General features: G+C 41.1%; 1 protein-coding gene across 1 annotated transcript in view; it reads right to left on the minus strand.

Annotated features, from left to right (window-relative positions):
• Positions 1–5,620, minus strand: part of grin2aa (glutamate receptor, ionotropic, N-methyl D-aspartate 2A, a) — a 295,359-nt gene extending 289,739 nt beyond the window's left edge. The window contains exons 1-2 of the mRNA XM_059978631.1: positions 5,600–5,620; positions 4,049–4,465 (exon numbers count right to left, since the gene is read on the minus strand). Coding sequence (XP_059834614.1) covers positions 4,049–4,465; positions 5,600–5,620 — 438 coding nt within the window. The remainder of the gene's footprint in view (positions 1–4,048; positions 4,466–5,599) is intronic.
• Between the last annotated feature and the right edge of the window lie 14,614 nt (positions 5,621–20,234).

A 20,234-nucleotide genomic window follows, 5' to 3' on the forward strand; every position in this document is an offset into this window, starting at 1 on the left:
GATGGAGTGAGTAAAGCTGAGTCAAGATATCCCTATTGATTGATGAGCCTGACGGTTGCAGGGTAATAACTGTTCCTGGAACTGGTGGTGCGAGTCCTGAGACTCCTGTGCCTTCTTCCCGATGGCAGCAGCGAGAAAAGAGCATGGCCCAGGAGGTGGGGTACCTGGAATCCCAGGAACCTACCCAGTAAACCTTCTATAAACAGCCAATAATGCAAGCATATCGTTTCAGAATTCTTTGGCGCAGCAATGTGACACAGCTGCTAGAGTCAGTCTCACAGCTACAGCATCTCCAGTTCAACCCTGGCCTTCAGTGCTGTCTATGTGGAGTTTGCATGCTCTCCCTGTAATCATAGGTTTCCCCAGATTCCCCACATGCCAAGTATGTTGGTAGGTTAACTAGGCACTCTAATTTTCCCTTACAGTGCACATGAGTAGTGAAATCAAGGGGAACTGTAATGATTATTTTAATGATTCTGTTCTCCTAGAAAGATCCAATAAATGCACAACAAATGGAACAAGAGGTCATGATGACTGATACAATACAAATTGTCAGCATCCAGGCAATCACATTCCATAGTGAAAGGGTGGCATGGTAGCGTAGTGGTTAGCACAGCAGTTCAGGTGACATAGGTTCAATTACTGCCACTGCCTGTAAGGAGTTTGTATGTTCTCCCCGTGACCGAGTGGGTTTCCTCCCAGTGTTCTGCTTTCCTCTCTTAGTACAAAGATGTACTGGCTGGTGGGTTAATTGATCATTGTAAATTACCCCGTGATTAAACTCGAGTTAAATGGAGGGTTGCTGGGTGACACAGCTTGAAGGTCCTGAAGGGCTTATTCAGCATTGTATCTCAATAAAATAAATAAATACTTCAAACACTTTGTAATAAGGACCAGCTATCCATTAGCTCCCTCATGACTTACTGCACCTGAATGACAACTCGTTATGTTTCCTGCAGGTGAGACTCCAGTTCAAGCACAATATTTGTAGTCTCCAGCTCTTTTGTGGTTGTTCCTCATTAGGACGTGTAGATTTAATCATGCCTCTAACAAATTCCTTGGTACAGTTTCTATAGTTTCCCTCTTTCTCCCTTTATAAATAATAAATGAATTATCTTGCAGTTGTCTGGGTCTGTTTTAAATCTTCAGTTCTTCATCTGATTATTTTCACTGTTGATAGGAAATATTTGATACCCACTCATGTAGATAGTAACACCCTTAGCTTCCAGGAACTCATAGTATATGACTTGTAGTCCAGAAATTATTAATTTTCAGTTTACTTAACCTGCCAGATAGAACAGATTTTCTAGGCATTCTTTAATGCACACCCCATTAGAGAGATTTATTTTGTCCCAAGTCTCCAATCTAATAATAAATTCTGAACAAAAACTATTCACTTTCATAACTTTGCCCTCTCTTCTAGCTCTACCACAGTCTACAGGGACTTGCTCGCAGTATGAAAACCAAAGCTGTGCAGAATATTAATTGTATTTTCATAATTAGATATTGAAATAATGTCCTTTTCCCTGAACATTTCTTTAAAAATAATTAACATTTCCCTTTCTCTTCACTGGAGTATGCCATCACTTCCAACTTTTAACATTTATTTCCACTCGGGCTCTCGGCCTGTATTGGCTGGAGTTTAGAAGCATGTGGGAGGGGTGGGGATCTCACTGAAATCTCAAATATATCAAGACCTAGATAGAATGGATGTTGAGGGGATGTTTCCTATAACAGATGAGTCTAGGTCTCAGAAGGCAGAGCCTCACAATTGAGGTAAGTCCATTTAGAACAGAGAGGAAGGTAGTGAATCTGTACAAGGTTCTTGAATAGTAAGGGTATCAAAAATTACAAGGAGAAGGCAGGAAAATGGGGTTGAAATCAGTCATGATCGAATGGCAGGCTCAATGGGCTGAATGACTGCTACATCTTATGGTTTTATGTACTTAATGTGCTTTACTTTTTCACTTTCAGTGACTTCTTTGTTTTTTATAATAACTTTGTTTAGTAGTTAATTGTCCAGATGAAGGATCGTGCCCCAAAGCGTCCACCGTCATTCCCATCCACAGACGCTGCCTGACCTGCTGAGCTCATCCCTCAAATTGTCTGTATTGCTCTAGAGTTCCTCTTCTGCCAATTGCCCAGGGATGGGCAATAAATGCCAGTTTAGCTGGCAATGCCCACATCCCATAAATGAATAAATAAATAGTTTTCACTGTTCTTTTCCCAGTTTCTCATCTTTCCTTTTATTTAATGACTTTATTGAAATCATTGGCCTTTTTCAATTTAATTCTCCTACTCACTATTTCTGATATCTGCATACATTAGTGGTCACTTTTTGTATATTTAATGTAATTTTAAACACAAAGCTTATAGAAAAAGTGACAAACTTTTAAAAATATAGGTTATAGTAGCATCATAAAGTAACACAAAGTTAAATGTGTGCCTTTATTTTAATCCAAACTTTATAATTATTAGAATTTCCAGCTGGTCATTATGCTCATATCCGATATCAAATGCATGTTAATACATGCAATACAATAACAACAATTTAATTATGATCATTAAGTAATTAGTTTTGCTCCATGCTCTGCTATTTTGTGCATTTATAATTTGTGAGTTAATCACCCGAGAGAAAAAAACTATATATTCCAGGAGTTTGAATTTGGTGCCAGATAGGCTCCTTAAAATTGTCCATTTCCATTTTTCTTCACTTTCAAGTTGCAATGGTTTATAAAATCACCTCAAAGCTGAGATTAAGTGTGTATCAGAATTTTGCATCACTCTTCTACCTGTCATATTTTTATATATCAGAATAACTTTATTCATATTTTTTAAAACTTTACAAAAGTAAACCATGCAATTTCTTTCATTCTTTCATTCATAGTCAATGGCTTCAGTAATGTCCTAAAGCATTCCTTAAAATCAGTAAGATTATTGCCACTCATGCAGCCCCCGGGTTTATACACCACTACAGTAATTGAGGGGCTTCCTCACCCAAACCAGCCTCTCCTTCTCCAGTACTGCAAGAGCCCTGTACTGTGGTGCTTCTAAATTTCACGCATTTATGCATTGCTTTGCAAAGCTCTCCAGAGGAAGTGTGACTGATACAAATAAACGTTTATCCACAATGAAATTAAAGTCCCCTAAGTATTATGTGCGGAAAAGACCGAAATAGTACTTGAACTTCTGAAACTATTTTGTTCTTATTTTGGATTTTTCTACTCCTTACTGGAACATTTCAGGAGTTAAATTGTCTTTAATTTGGGAGTTCAACCAATAATGCCCTCAGGCTGTAACCATTTGGATAAATGGTAATTTATTCGTGCTGAAATAAGATTACTTTGCTCCTCAACAATCCACCTAAGATGTTTTTTTTTAACTTTGCTGTTAATCCTTAGTTATTGTCGTTCATAATGTATTTAGATTGTTGTCTTAAAATAACTTTTGGCAATACTGATTTGAAGTTGATTCGTTTGCAAATCCAAGTCTGACTCAGTCGAGCGCATGAATGAATTCAGTGAAAAGTAACTCCACTGCGCCCCCTCACTCGCAGAGCCACGGCAACAAACTCCACATCCTGGCTTCTTCATTTAAAGTGGCACGGTACACTTTAAAGTACCAGAACACATGGCGAAGTCCATGTTGTGCACTGTCTGTTGAAGTCGGCTGCTTTCAAAACTTGGAGGTGGACCTGGGAACTTTTGGGAGTGCGCTGTTTGAATGCTCAGAACTTGCTCTTGTGCGTGCATGTCAAAAAACCCCCAAAAATGGCCCCTCCCTCGTGCAAAGCAATGCCAGTCATATCAAAAGGAAAACTAGCATCAAGCAAAATAAAGGTCAGATCAGAATGTCCGAGTTCACAGAGGCTGAGATGATTTTTTTTCTCTCGGTATTTGACATGCTGGTGCTGCTATTACCTTACCTGTCCGCAATCTCCAAGGGGGATCAGTACACACTTCTCGACGGAAGTTTTCAACTGAGTAGAGAGGGACGGTTATTTCTGTAAAGAAAAGAATGTGAGAAGGAACATTTCCACTGCACTTACTTTATCTGCCATGATCATGGAAGATCCGCCGTGAATTCCCAGGATAGGGATAAAAGTCTGGGAGGAAATAAAATCCAAAATCTGAGCAATAGCCTCCTGGTCCGAGTCATCGCCGAACACCACGCCGTGGATCTTGGTGCCTGACATCAGATCGCACACGTGGGTGATAATACTCTTCGGGTCAGTCTGGTTCACCGCCACGGTCACCACGTTGACATCAACGGGAAAGTCGGGGGCATCTTCCTTTATCCACATATCCCTGAAGCCCGTGCTGTCGGGGCTTCTGCCCATAATGATGGCGATGTTAAGGGTCGGGTAACCCAGCTGCCCTCCGATTAGATCCAAGTGGAACATTAGCAGATCCAGAACCACCACCGCAAGAAATCCGAAGCGTCCCATTTTCGGAAACTCCATCCCCTGCAAAGGTGAAGATTTAACCAAAAATCTGCAGATTGCGCCGAGACAAACACCTTTCCCTCTTTCCACTCTCCCCTCTTTTACATTTCATAAGCATCCACAAGGCATCGGCATGTAAAAGTGCACCTATTCACCAAATAAGGACAAAGGAAAGCGCAGTCTCTGCATATTCTGGGAGCTTTTTTCTCCCTCGTCATGAAGACCAAAAAAAGGCATCTGACCTAATTTACATACTACTGAGTATTCAGGACAGGTTTTAAAAGAATATAGGAAGGCTTTCGGCGGCTCGCAAATAATTCGGAGCCGGTCTTGCTTACTGGGGTCACGTTCCATTACACAAATTCAAGAAATCATATCACTTTATTGAATCGGCCATTTATGATTTTTCACCGGGTTTTATTGCTGCATGATACTATGCGGCTGTATAGCTCGCTAACTTGTCTTCCCCCAGTGTGACATTCGATGCTACAATGTAAATGGGGCACCGGGTCTGGACACATTTTAATAACGCACCTCATGGTCAGGCAGCAATATAAGAAACGCACGTTTCAATTAACGTGTCGGAAAGTGGTCGGGGTGGGGGGTGGGATTTAAATGTGCAATCATCGGCCCATGTCAGGCTGATTTGCAGTGGTAGTAGCGGTATATCAACTTAACAAGGACTCGAGGATCTATTTTAGTACCTGAAGTCACGAAATAAATCATTCGACCAAGTGGGCGTTTTATACTTCGTAATGAACGGATGAATCAGTTTAAGCTCTGGTCTAGTCCATGGTATTTTAAATCAAGTAACTGCCATGAATTTATGTATTAATAATCTTATCGAAACATTTTAGATCAAATCTTACTAATAGATATTACATTTTAACAATGAGCGAGTATGCAACTATATTTTTTAGAAGCTTAAGATTTCTTTCACATGCTCGTGTGAGATACAATCGGCATTAACGTTGATAAGGTAAGTTGGCCAAAAATCCACATGAAATAAATTGCGATGAAGTTTTATTCTAAAGATATTTTCTTTTCACATGGGTTACGTTAGCAATTTGAGATGAGAGGCTGCAGCGCCCCCTACAGTTGTAACTGTTACAGGCAGTTCTCAGTATGGTGCGGGGCGCAGTATATGTGACATACCTTGGACATCACGAAATGCATTTGCTCGCTGGCATATTGGAAAGGTTTTCATATCGTGGCTCGCGACACCCAGGGTAATTTTGTGGATCGTTGCATCTCCGCAGATTGCCACTTTGACATCCAGTTTATTCTCTTTGCTGTTCTTGCGCCAGGAACTAACGAAGTATGAAAGTATGCAAAGTTGGTCTACAGTGGGCATAAAATGCAGTAAGCCCGATTAAGACAGAAAATAAACGTGCTGCGTTTTCCACCAATTCTTTTGATTTTTTTTAAAAAGTCCCATCCAAGCGATAACGCAAATTCCCGTTCGCCGTTGTAGCTTTAAATAAAATTAGCAGCGCACACGCTGAGAGGAATGAGGAAAAATAAGCTGATTTCTATACGGGACAAACGGACCTCAGTTTCAACAGAGCGAGACTTAGACCGAGAAGATGGCATATTGTCCAAACAAAGACCTGCAGCGTAGAAAATGAAATCATATGTGTTTCGGAGTAAGAGCTTTTCACAGCAAAGTATAAGTGTGGCTGCACAAACGCACGGAGGGAAGCAGCAGGCGTACTTACAACATCATTACTCCACATAGCTGCAGCTCGGAAACTCAAAAACGATGTTGCAAGGTAACCCATTTGTACTGAAACCCACCGCAACGCCGGTGACTGTTTCTGTGACCGACACGCCTGCTAATGCAACCATGCAGCATTCTCCTCAAATCTGCCGCGAGACTACTTGCTCTCATCGTAGAATTGTGGACGCGCTGAAGACTCCCATTTGAGGCGATGAACTTGACGGAGCGATCTTGGAGAACCGGTCCTAAAATGCCGGCAAAATCAAACTAACCGAACTCCTCCTGCGTTTCGCGGTGCCTTACTCGGGAGCGTCTGCCGAAATCCTTCAGTCCTCTTCAGTTGAGACTGCAATACTCGTAGATTCCTGGGCTCTCCGTTTGAAGAACCGGTCAACAACACATCCTTATGGAGACAATGTGAATTACAGCTATGTTTGTGCGTGCGGGGTGTGAGAGACAGACTGTTGCCCATATGCGAGTGTATCTGTGACTTCAAAGATCCATTTACTAAAAAAAGGAGCAATGTACCAGTTTGCACGAATACATCAATCACATCTCGAAACGAAACGGATTCTTGGGGGGTGGAGGGGATTCTCCTTTTCAGAGTAATGCACAGTTTAGCTCACTGGAGTGAATATCATGTTGCACCAAGTGACTAATATCCAGCAGGAGATAGGATTGAAATAAGGAATCACCTCGCCAATGTGTCAGATCAACGTGGAATGTGTGCTGTAGTCACTTCGCTGTGCTGTGCCTCAGCACCGCATGTACTGTGAACCAAGTACCTAAAGCTTAGGAGTACCTCATTTTGTGCTGAATCAGAACAAACTCGAGCTTTGCGATATAAAATGAGTCAAAGAGGACTTTACCGGGGCGAGGAGCCACATGCGTATCAGATTGACCACACCCAGAATGGACGGCTAAAGGTTTAAAAACATCGCGACTGCGATGTTTTTTTAAACGGGGTGGGGGATCCGACAGACCCGTGGAAAAAGTTGCCAAGTGAATTTCAAGGGTGCCCGTTTGTGCGCGCACACAAGAAAATGTGTATCTCAACGCTCCGTGGATCGAGAAACAAGCAAATCGTTCGATCCCACGGAAGCGCAGAATGCCGTTCACTGATCCCGCCACGCGATTTCAACCCTCTCCCACACCCTTTCCAACTCACGGGGAGGGAGGTTGAAATGGCAGTTTGTCAGCTGTCAGTTTGTGAGGGGGTATCCTATTCTGGAGGCGTTTAGAAATCGTAGCCTCCTTTTCCTGACACATTACCAAGCTGCTCACGTACCTCGGAATTTCTCCCTTGAAAGCAAATATGCTAGTTGTTTTTTTTTTTGGCTGCGGGTGACGGATTTTCATATTGTGCTACTGTTTATTTCATTCATTCAATTCCTTTCGTGCCGTGGGCGTCTCGTGCGCTAGTTTCGCCTCTCCCCCTCTTGCCGACACAAATGATCAATGACGCCGTGGCGGGTTAATAAACTGTTTCCAGAATAGGTACGAAAGTGTAATACTCGCCATTACTTTATCATTTTAATCCTTTTCTCGAATCTTTTCAATCCACTGCACTCTTGAGAAATGCATTGTATATTTTTTTTAATGCAACCAGTCACCGTGCATATGATCACAGCCACAATCCCGTAGACAGGAACGGAGATGAGACTGCGGAATGAGGTGATGTTCCGTCGTTATATACCGGATACTAAATGGGATCATTTTTAACCTCGCAATGCTCCCGTTTATTTCTATGTACCCTCAGCGGTCAATTTTATTGAAGATGACTGTCTGTAAAATCCCAGTCTCTCTCTGAGCGAAGGTATGTTTCAGTGAAAGGATAGCAGTCGTTTCTAAACACTTAAAATGGGTGTCTTCAATGCCCCGACAGCAGATTCATTTATTATAACTAAATTAACCAGTGGCCTTAATGAAAAGGTTAGACTCTAAGCGTTACGGAAAGGACGCGGGAGTCTAAAGGGAAACAACTATATATAATGGATCGAAAACCTTCAGATTCTCATTAGCTGTTCTGCTACTCAAGGAGACAGCAATTTGTACATAAAGTAATTGCGATTTTCAGGTGGTACTGTAGATAGAATCTCGCTACTTGCACAGGTGGCCGGGAATAAGCTCCTTTCATTTGGAATACAATGCATTTCCCTACATCCACATGAATTATACATTTCAAAACTTGAGTATTTTCCCGTTCGTTGGGAGAAAACGGTGACTGGTATGTAGGAATCAGCAGAGTTGCTCGGAATCGGAAAAGCTTAATGAAATAATACAATAGCTTGCCATTAAATTAAACAAATTTCCTCTCAAGGAAGCCGTATCGACAAAAGTTGGCATTCTTTGTAGGCTTGACATTGCTACAGGCGCCAAAGCTCTTTAAAAGCTTCTCCAAATCACCCTGCCGCTCTACCTTTCTCAGAATCTACCATTTTGATTCAGTTTTTTTTTCGCTCTCATGTCCCCTTATATGGCTCGGGTCAATTTTTGTTTGAGAGGCATCTGTAAATCGCCTTCGAGACATTTTCTTATTTCAAGCCTGTTCTTATCTATGGCTGTGAAATTTGCCACTTGATCCAAAATATAGCAACGATGCCTTAAAATGCGCCGACGTTAAATCACGAATTTCACCAAACTCTCCTCTACATACGATCTGTATATTTGGGGCATGATCCGCAATAGCGGTCCAATTACTAAACCTGTCCCTGATTACCGCGTTCTGAGACTGTAAATGTACATGATATATTGGCAGGTCTAGTGTTTAAAAGGTATAACATACGGAGCATGTGGTTATTGATGCGTTACTGGGTGCATTGAAATTACTTGTGACCAGTATGAAGACATGCGACAGCAGATTTTAATGACGTGCTCTAGTTTGCAGTCCTTGTCTTGGCGCACTGTACCTACAAATCGCATGTACTTCGCCTCTCGCGGGGACGGTGTCAAAACTGTCGGGAACAATGTTCATGCGAAAAATGGTAATAAATGATTGTGAGATGATTGAGAAATATGATGGTGGAGCGCAATATTTTGGAAGTTTTCGAAACCTATTAACGACAATGTAGTGAATTCGATACGAGGCTCCACATATTGGATGCGACTTAAAAGGAATCTGCAGGACATAAAACACACACACACACACACACACACACAAACTCTTAAAGGATTTCTGAGGATTTCACGTCACGTGCCGGTGATAATGACCCTGGTTCTGATTCTGACTGTGAAGAAATAGACCCGGTTCCCGTTGGAGCTGTCACTTTCAGCACCACGATCTTCCTCACGCACCCAATGCCAACAGCTGACAGAGCCGGGACTGCTGATAAAATACTTGCCAACAAAAATCCCTGCCGATAGAGGGCCTCGGCTGTTCCAATTCTAAATTGCAACCACTTTTACTTTACTGACTTTTTTAATTCGGCACTGCTACATGCTAACAATGGAATACTTGGTGGAATTAAATACATACCGTCCAAGAAAAAAACCGTTTTTTTAACAACACTGCAGCTGGAATATTAAATGTGTTTTGCTGCTGTCTTGAACCCGCTCGTCACTAAGATAATTTTCTTCAACTCGGTCTATATTTTTAATTCCGTTCATCCTCTTAAAGACGTATCGCACTGTTGTCAATTTCAGTGCAGTGGTTTTCTGGTTTACTGGCTCCTTGCCAAGGATGCGGGTGTCACTGATGATGGTATTCACTAATTTTACACTCTACCGGACCAATCAAAACCTCTCCGTCTTAAACGTGCATCACGATGCGGATTCAAATTGTGTTAATGAGTTCACTTATATAAACGGAACATGCTTTTTTTTCTTTTAAATGTGAGAATATTACTCGTCATTTCCCCTGTTGAGGCGCACATTTCCCGCCGTTTCTGGTGCAATCGGGTTTTTGGAATCTTAAACAAAATGCACAGGAAAATAACAGTACAGTGCTTAGATTCGTGATTTTCCAAATTCCCTCGGCAACTGCCTATGGTCTCTTTTCACTGCTAAGGTGACGGCAGCATCTACTGCTACCAGCTCCCATACTACAACTCGTAGTCCACACACACTTGGTAGTGATGAGCCTAGTTCCACCTTGTGACATCTCACAAAATCATAAGACTCTGGGCCATAAGAGCAGAATTGCTCCGTCCAGCCTATCGAGTCTGCTGGGCCATTCCATCATATTTGATTTATGGCAGCTCATTCCACACTCTTACCACCATCTGAGTCTAGAAGTTCCTCCTCATGCTCTCTTTAAACACCTTATCTTTCACCCATAATTGATGGCCTCTAGTTCCAGTCTCACCCAACCTCAGTGGAAAAAGCCTGCTTGCATTTACTGTATCTACAACCCTCATAATTTTGTATACCTCTATCAAACCTCCCTCATTCTCCTACACTTTAGGGAATAACATCCTACCTTATTCAACTTTCCCTATAACTCGGGTCCTCAAGTCCTGGCAACATCCTTGTAGGTTTTCTCTGCACTTTCAATCTTAATGATACTTTCCTGTCAGTATGTGACCAGAGATGCACACAATACTCCGAATTAGGTATCACCAATATATTATGCAATTTCAATGTAACATCCCAACTCCTCTACATTACCTTATGATGGCCAATTTGCTAAAAACACTCTTTACAATGCTCTTCTTCATCAAACCTCTACTTCCTATGCCCTTTTTTGCCTCTCAAACATGCCCTAATGCTCTCCCAAACTGCACAACATTCACAGGATATACTATCACAACTTACTGTGACCTCCTAAGCATTATCTCCCTACTCACACCATGTTTCCAAATTACAGTAAATATTACTTTCATTTCAGCATACAAACACCCCAGTATATTTTAAAATAGTCCCAATAACCCTGCATCCATTTGCTCAGACAGATTGATGGTTCAGCATCTGGTTCACTCATTAGTCTGGAATGTGGGCCAAGCAACTAGTGGGCAAGCAGGGTGTGTAGCCACAGCTGGTGGTCAGGAGCATGGTCAGAGCCAGTGTCCGGACATTGTAATGTAAAAAAAAAGTTAAATCAAATGTATTTGCGTATTAATAGGCGTAGCATCCAATAGCCCATGAAACCAGCTACTCGATCACTACTGAAGTCCCAAGGAGATCAAATTATCAGAGTTATACTGCATATCACCATAATCTTATTAAGTTTTGAAAGGAAGTTGTTGTAGGGAAGCAGATTTGTAGGTTCACTAAGTGAAGCAACAAACCTTGATTGCAGGTGTGTACAGCAAGTGTTTATTCACAAGCAAGCAATGAAACACTTCACTCGCTTGCAAGTCGAACAAGCACTCATCGAAGTCTCAAAATTATTGAAACTTCATCACTAAGCATTCAATATACTTGCTAAGTCTGTTGAAGTTACACAAGATTAAACAAGTGATGAACAACTACTTAACTGGGTATGCACTAGAAACACAAGCCCGATTAACTGTAACACCTTCCAAGTGGTTTCTCCAACACTGCCTTCGGCTCACGGCATGCAGTAGTTCAGGGTCAAGAGAGAGTGTTCACCTTTATACTCCTTAAGATTAGTAACCAGTTTCAGACATCACAATATGTGACCTGGGACTAGTAACCATTGCATAGGGAACTAACTAGTGGGAAGGTGGCGACATACCTCGTTCATTAACCAAAACGTTGGAAGCAGCTTTCAGAACAGTGTTTGATCAGCAAATAAGTTAACCTTTCATATTGTAGAAGTCAGCATCAAATTTAAATTCAGTCTGAATATGTCAGGCTCATTGTGTCAAAGACAGAATGCTTAAATTTAATGAAGCCGTTATGTGCACAATCTAATGATATCCAATATCTGGGTCATCCTTAGCTGGACTTGCTATCTTTAAAGAGTCTTGGCTTAGGGATTCACGTCTGCAAAGGAATACAGCTGTCCTTGAGTCTGTTGACTTAAGTGTCCAAACCAAAAGTCCTAAGCCATAGTCACTACAGTTTGGCAACACCATGACCACTTTGACACTTTGTACTAAGAAAGACTTCACTTTTGTTTCATTTTAGTGGTGCTCTTTCATGTGGAAATTGAATATATTTTATCTCTAATTTCTGTTTTTCTAGTGAATGCTTCTTGTATGATGCTATGTGCCTGTAGTGCTGCTGCAAGATGAGTTTTTCATTGCACCAGTGTGACTATCTACTTGTGTATACGACAATAAACTCAACTTTGACTTCAATCATGTGGAACATAAAGAATGATTATGAAGAGATAAAACCATGTAGACACTGAGAGGTTGGTTTAGGCTGGACCAGAGGCCAGAGAATCAGACGTTATTCAAATTGTCATGCATACTTTTAAAAAGTTGCATTCTGGTTAAATTTAGTCATCACAAGATTATTTATTAAGAAACTGTAAGAATGTTTTCTTTTTCCTTTCTAAAGCACCACATTTACTTAACATCTTTGAGCTGTAAACCAGCTGAAACAATAGCTGTTAACTGAATTGGACTGGAAGATTCATGCGGAGAAAACTGATCACATTAACTAGCAGTATTGACCAATGCTCAAAGTTGATTCCAGATCTCTGTAGAGTAGGCATCACAGCTATACAACTAGCTTTGTCACTGCCAGGTAGACATGTTACATTTGTAGCTATAACTGAGGCACAAAAGGCTGGAACTTGGATATGGAAGAACACCGAAAATCAAGCAGCATCTGTAGAGGCAGAGGGATGATTGTCATTTTCTGGATTTGTAGATACAATTGTTTATTTTGTTATGCATCCATGGATACACACCCAATATCTCAAGGGGTCTTATTTACTCCAGCAAGTCATCATTGAACAACAAGTGATTACTGATCCCAGTTCTTACAGATATATATTGTCTGAATAGATAGGGTCACCACTGTCATAGGTTAGTTCTCATTCCTAACTTACAAGAAAGACTCACTTTTGCACAGAGGTTACTCATGTGAATAAAATTTCTATATTTATCATGGGATATTTTTGCTAGTTGCCCTTTTAAGGTTTCTATAATCTCCTGGATTGCCTGTGAAGCAACACCTCAACCTATGTATCCTGTAGCAATTTTATCATTGGTGTTGTGCTCAGTGTAGAGGATCCAAGTAGAATTTTAGATCTCCCCAAAAAAATAGCTAGGCAGTAGCGCATGGTTGGCACCAGCAAATGACATTTTCTGGTTTTAATTGTCACAAACACAAGCACAATTTACTCAAATATTAATCAGCATATGAAGATCTTAGTTCTCAGAGCTACATTTATATGCTAATTCTAGTAGTTAATGAAATGTGGAGTCTGATGTAGCCAAATGTACAGTAGATGAAACAGTTGTTTCTTTGAAGGTCTCGTATAATTATTAACTACTACTGATAAAATGGAACATTTACGCCTAATGATAGTACTGAGTATTTTTTTTCTAATTGTTTTCCTGAAAATTGTCTCATTTGGATGTAATCAAGATAGCTTTAGCTTATTCAAAAACCTCTAAAGAACTCAGTTAATTAACATGCTATATTTCTCCATTTTGGCATGGAAGTGGGGAGGTGAGAGGGGAAATTGAATCATTCATAATCTTGACAAAGGAAAAATATGATGTCTCCAAAATCAATATTTAATTAGATTGTACAAATTTATGAATCTGGCTATTTGCTTCCAACAGCTTTGATGCTAGTATAATTTATTTACTAATTACTGTGAAAACTTGTAAATGAGTGGCAGCAATTGTCCTTCATTCATTTACAGGATGTGGGTATCTCTGGTGTGGCCAGTATTTATTGGCCATCAAAACTGCACTTGGAAAAGTCATGACATCTTCTCAAACTTCTCCAGTCCCTCTGGAAACGTTGAATATGGAACTCCAGGATTTAAACACAATGACAAAGGGAGACTGGTATATTTTCATGTCAGCATAATGTATGATTTACAAACAGATGTAGAAGCAGTGGTGTTCCAGTGAACTTGCTGTCTGGTCTTTCTTGATGGTAGAGATCATTAGTTTCACATGAGCTGTTGGAGTAGTCTGGCAAGTATTTTTGCTATAGTAAATTGATAATGAAAGAGTTGATCTGAAATTGCCATTGAAGTCTATTGTTTATACCCATAGGCCACTGAGCACTACATTTCTGATTATTATCCACCCACACAAAACTCCACATTACAACTGTGGGAGCGGCTATTATTGGAGAGGGCTAGTGTTAGAATGGTCAGTCTTTGGATCAACAGGCCTTGGCAAGAACAGGTGGAGGCTACGGGTGCTGATTCATTTGTTATCATTTGTTTTTGATTTTGGAAATTGTGCTTGAGACGTTGGAGTTAAAGGTATAACAAGTACAGTGAGAAGAAGGTGATGGAAGTGACCTAGGTGAGTGAGAAACACAAAAGTTTCAGAGCAAAGGCACAGGCAGAACAGGTTAGCTTTTATTATTGTCTGTAAATCCTTAGTCCTTAGTTCAGTGTAGGCAGGATGGGTAAGGCAGTAGAACTCCCCTCCTGGGCAATTTAAGGGTACCTAACAGTCTCTCTGATGACTTGATCTGCAGCAAGTGCACCCAACTTCTGCTCCTGATTGACAAGGTCAAGGAACTGCAGCGGGATGCAGTTACTCAGGGCAATTCAGGAGGCTGAAGAACTCATAGATGGAACTTTTACTGAGGTGGTCACACACGAGAGCAGGCTTCAAATCCCAGATGAGTGACCCTAATGAGCACTTAATAAGAATAAATAAATAAATACCCATAAAAAATAGACCGACAAACCCCCAATGTGCAAAGAGAGAGAGAAAGAAAACAAGCTGTGTAAGCAAATAGCATTCAGAACAAAAGTGAGTCTTCAGACATGAAGCACTAAGCAGCCAGAGCAGGCCGACAACCTCAGCCTCAGTTCTTCACATAGCAGAGTAATTTGTCACAGAGCCTGGAGCAGGCCCACAAACTCGGCCTCATTGCAGCAAAGAGCGGAGTAAATGCAGCAGAGCAGAAAGCTGAGCTATCCCGACCCTTGCCTCTGGTTCCTAGACCTTGCCTTTTCAATCAACCTGACCCAGAGTTTAAATCACCCAAACATCAGGTCGTTCCATGCTCAGAGACCCGGGCCCTGTCACATCGATACACCCTGGGCCTGGACTCCATATGCCGCACTTCAGTCTGTATCTAACCTTTACAAATTGGCCCAGCACTTAGATCGATCAAACCTCGTTCTCGGTTTAGGTGGACAGGCTCTGAATCTCTTCCACTTTGACTTTTCTCCACTCCACTTGCTCCAACTCCTTCTCAAACATGCCTCTACCTCGCTCCTGTACTCACACTTTGGTCCTCAAGTCAGCCTCGCTTTCACACGCCCTTTCATTGTTTGCAGTGATTATTTGGCATGACTTTTTTTAACAGAAGAAGTGTTATTTTTTGCCTTGGAATCCACCAGTATGCTGCCACCCATCCTCAGCAGCGCCATCTTAAACCAGAAGATTATTATGGGTAAAGGTGATGAACTTAGAGTATGGATCATTACATGTTGTTGCCACGACCATAAATTGGTTGAGAGAGGGACAGGAATGAGGCCTTAATGTCCCAGGGGTTTGATGTTTTAGAAAAGATAGAGGGGGAGGTAAAAGAAGTGGGGGAAGTTGCACTAAAATCAGGGACAATATCACAGCTCTACTCAGAGGGGACATAATGGAAGGCTCATCCACTAAACCTATAAGGGTCGAACTCAAAAATCTGAAGGGTGAAATCGCTCTGATGGGATTGTACCACAACCTCCCCACCCCCAGTAGCCATCTGAACATTTATCTGCAGGCAGATAAAAGAAAAGTTTTAAAACAATAGTGCTGTTGTCATGCAGGCTTTAGGCAGGAACTAGGGAGAGTTAGTCGGAAATGGCTGCTTTTGGACAAGTCCACATCGGACATGTGGAGGGTGCTTAATGACCATGTGCACAGAGTACAGGGCAGGTATGTTCCGGTCAGAAGGAAGGACAAGGATGGCAAGGTAAGAGAACCTTGGATGTCGAACAAGGTGCTGAATATAGTCGAGAAGAAGAAGGAAAAGTATGTGAAGCTTAGGAAGATGGAATCAAGTAGAACCCTTGAGGGTTATAAAGAAGCCAGAAAAGAACTCAAGAGGAAAGACAGGAGGGGCCATGAAAAGTCCTTGGCAAGTGAGTTTATAGAGAATCTGACAGCATTCTATACGTACATCAGGAGCAAAAGGGTAACTAGGGAGAAGGTGGGACCACTCAAGAACAAAGCGGAGGATGTGGATTAGAGTGCATATGCTAATATGAGAGGTTGGACAAACTTGGGTTGTTTTTCTGAAGTGGCTGATCTGATAGAGGTTTATAAGATTATGAGAGGCATAGACAGAGTAGACGAACAGTATTTTTTTTTCCCCAGGGTTGAAATATCGAATACCATAAGGCAGGAGTGGCCAACCTTTTACATTTCATGCATCAATTTTTTCACGCATGAGTTCAGATGCACCATACAACTCTTGTACCCCCATTCAATTCTTGTAAAAATATGTTAATATAGACATATTTAGCATTTTTACATGATATATTGATTTAAAATAAAAACGAGATAAACATTACTTACCTTAATGAGACTTTCAACAAATATATTTTGTCTTCTTTTGACTTCTTCCTTTTTCTTAATCACAAATTCTTTCCGGAACTCAGCCCTAAGCACTAGCTTCAGTTTTCCTTCGATTTCAGTCTGATGTTGTGTTTTATAGTGTTTATTAAGATCATGTCTTCTTTTATGTAAGAAAGTGTTTTCACAAACAATGCACAACGGTTTTCCTGACACACCCGCTATAAATAAGAACTCACTTTCCCACTGTTTATTGCGCCACTTCTAATCATCCAATGCACCACTTCCGGTGCAGGCACCATAGGTTGGCCATCCTTGCCATAAGGTATGCATTTAAGGTGAGAGGAGATGATTTTAAGATAGAAGTTTGTACACAGAGGTTGGTGGGTGCCTAGAATGCGCTGCCTGTGATGGCGGTACAGCCAAATACGTTAGAGTATTTTAAGAGTCATTCAGATAGGCATGTGAATGTGAGGATATTGAAGGAATATGGAAATTGTGTCAGCAGAGGAGATCAGTTTGGTTAGACATTTGATTACTAATTTAATTGGTTCAACACAACATTGTGGGGCGAAGGGCTGTATCTGAGCTATATTGTTCTATGTTTTAGGTTTTCACCCTTGGGCCAGGTCTCAGTCCTGGACAGCTATATATTCATTTTTGCTCTCAAAAGTAGTGCACATGGCCCATCTTTGACAGCGTACCACAATTTCTAATCCAACAGAATCGAAATGCAGTGGAAGTGGAATTCCATTTTATACAGGACGTGTGTACAGGATGTTTTCCGGGACTAATACATTGTTGAACCAATGAGAGATAAGGCATCCTAGACTGAATGTTGCAGAATATTCTAAATAGCAATCTTTTCCAAGGTGCTCTGACCTCATCAGAGTATGACAGAGCTCTTCAATAACATGTAGAGAGATATTTTTGGCTCTGACACAGGGATCCTAAATTTAGAGTCAGGAAACTACAATATAAGAGTTGGTCAATTAGATTTGGGAACTTTACTTATGGCATTGAGGACAAATTAAAGGAGCTGGTAATTGAAAACTCAGGGTCACCTTTGAGGACTGTACAGAGGTATTTCACAAAGCAGCTGGTTATTCTGTATTGATTTCTCCAATATGAGGAGACCACACATTATGAGCACCAAATGCAGGACACCAAATTGGAATGATGCCCATAAAGGGATTAAAATAAGTAAAATAGCAAACTATAATGAATCAAGGACAGAGGAAACAGACAAAACAAATGCCTTTGTTATTGCTCTGTGTGGGGAAGGAATGGACACTAGCATTTTCTGAGATTGTTCTATCATTTGGAGACTGTTTATGAACTGGTTTTAGGAATGGCTCAATCGAAGCAATTGATCATCTCTAAATCACTTCAAGTAGACACAAGGAGACCCCTGCTGATAATCTGGTAGAACAAAGATAATGTTCTTTGGAGGGTATGAATTGGGGATTTCTAGAAGGGAAGATGTTTAATTTTTTTATTGAGATTCAGCGTGGAGTAGGCCCTTCCAGCCCTTCGAGCTGCGCTAACCAAGAAATCCCCCAATTTTTTACCCTAGCCTATTCATGGGGCTAATGACCAATTAACCTACCAATGAGTATGTCTTTGGACTGTGGGAGGAAATCAGATCACCCGGAGGAAACCCATGCGATTACAGGGAGAACGTACAAATTCCTTACAGGCAGTGGCAGGAATTGAACCTGTAATGTAAAGCGTTGTGCTAACCAGTACACTACCATGCCGCTAGTGAAATGAACTCGCACAAACCGAGTGTCTGGACTGAGCTGGCTGTAATTAGTTGAAGAGGCTTGATTCAGGAAGAAACAAAGAAAGTGATCTTTACAAGGAAATGACATGAAGGCAGTCCTTTCTTGGGACAAGAGAAACTGTAAGATTTACCTGAAGGTATTATCACTGGCTCGCCAGATAATCCAAAACCAAAGCATAATGGAGAAGAACTGAAGAAAAAAGGTATAAGAATGAAGAAGGACTTTGGATGTAAACTCAATATCCTATTGAAGGGTCTTGGACTGAAAATCAATGGTCTATTCCTTCCCATAGATGCTGCCTCCCCGCTGAGTTCCTCCAGCATTTTGTATGCATCGCTCAGGATTTCCAGAATCTCTTATGTTTATTATGTGGGTAATTGTTGATTGGTGTGCTGCACGAAAATGCGTTCAGTCTCTCACTGCAACAGAAAATAGGACTCTGGATTCTTTGGAGATCACAAGGAAAGCATTTCCTTTGAAGTTTAATCTTCAAACTAATAAAGTCAGAACTTAATTCTCTCTTCTAAAAACAAATAACAGACCACTTGTTTGTGCTATTTAAGGACAATGCTGCTGTACTGCCTCACATACTGCATTTTTCATGACTATTAACACAGTAAAATACTTTGTAAGACCCTCTGTACATAATGTAAAGAGACTATTAATATAAAAGCATATTCAGCTTCTCCTACCATTCTTCTATCCTTTCTTACAGTGATATCAAGACAGCCAAAATCAGGGAACAAGAATTAATCTCAGGAGATAACAAAAATTAAGGTAGTTACTTAAGTTGGAAGTGAATAGTTGCTGGTACAAGCTGTCAGTTTACATGTTAAAATATATATGGTGAAAATAGAATATACACTCAGTGGCCACTTTATTAGATACAACTGTACACCAGCTCATTGAAGCAAACATTGAATCGGCCAATCATGTGGCAGAAGCTCAGAGCATAAAAGCTTGCAGACATGGTCAAGGGGTTCAGTTGTTGTTCAGACCAAACATCAGAATGGAGAAGAAATGTGAACTAAGTGACTTTGACCATGGAGAGATTGTAGTTTGATTTTCTCAGAAACTACAGATATCCTGGGATTTTCACTCATAGCAGTGTCAAGAGTTCATAGAGGAAGGAGTGAGAAACAAAAAACCATCCTGTGAACAGTGGCCCTGTGGGTGAAAATGCCTTGTCAATGAGAGAGGTCATAGGAGAATGGTAAGACTGGTTCAAGATGACAGAGAGGCTACAGTAGTTCAAATAAACACAACACTGGTGTGCAGAAGAGCATCTCTGAATTCACAACCTGTTGAGCCTTGACAGGCTGGATGGCCATAACAGCAGAAGACCATGAACCAAGAGACGCGAAGAAGAAGCCAGAGAAAAGCTTCTCAGAGCTCATCTGTGAAAACAACTTAAATTCTTCCAGTTATCGTCTCCTTTTTCCCTTTTCAGAGTGGATGGGGTACTGTTGGAGACCTCGATCTACAGCCGCACTCAAACTGCAATTCGTTATGATGATGGTTCCTGCTCCTAGGGCACACTGATCGGCAGTCTTTTGATAGACGCTGCCTGAAAGACGTGCGTCCTTTGGGGTGAGGCTCTGTGACCCTGTGGATGGGACGATTCCATGCCGGCGGTGCACTATTGAGGCATTACAGGAGAAGGAACAACAGAATTTCACGATGGTGGATGCAGCCTCTGTAAGCAGGGCCTC

Source organism: Hypanus sabinus, chromosome 9 (assembly GCF_030144855.1).
Source record: "Hypanus sabinus isolate sHypSab1 chromosome 9, sHypSab1.hap1, whole genome shotgun sequence".
Lineage (NCBI taxonomy): Eukaryota > Metazoa > Chordata > Chondrichthyes > Myliobatiformes > Dasyatidae > Hypanus > Hypanus sabinus.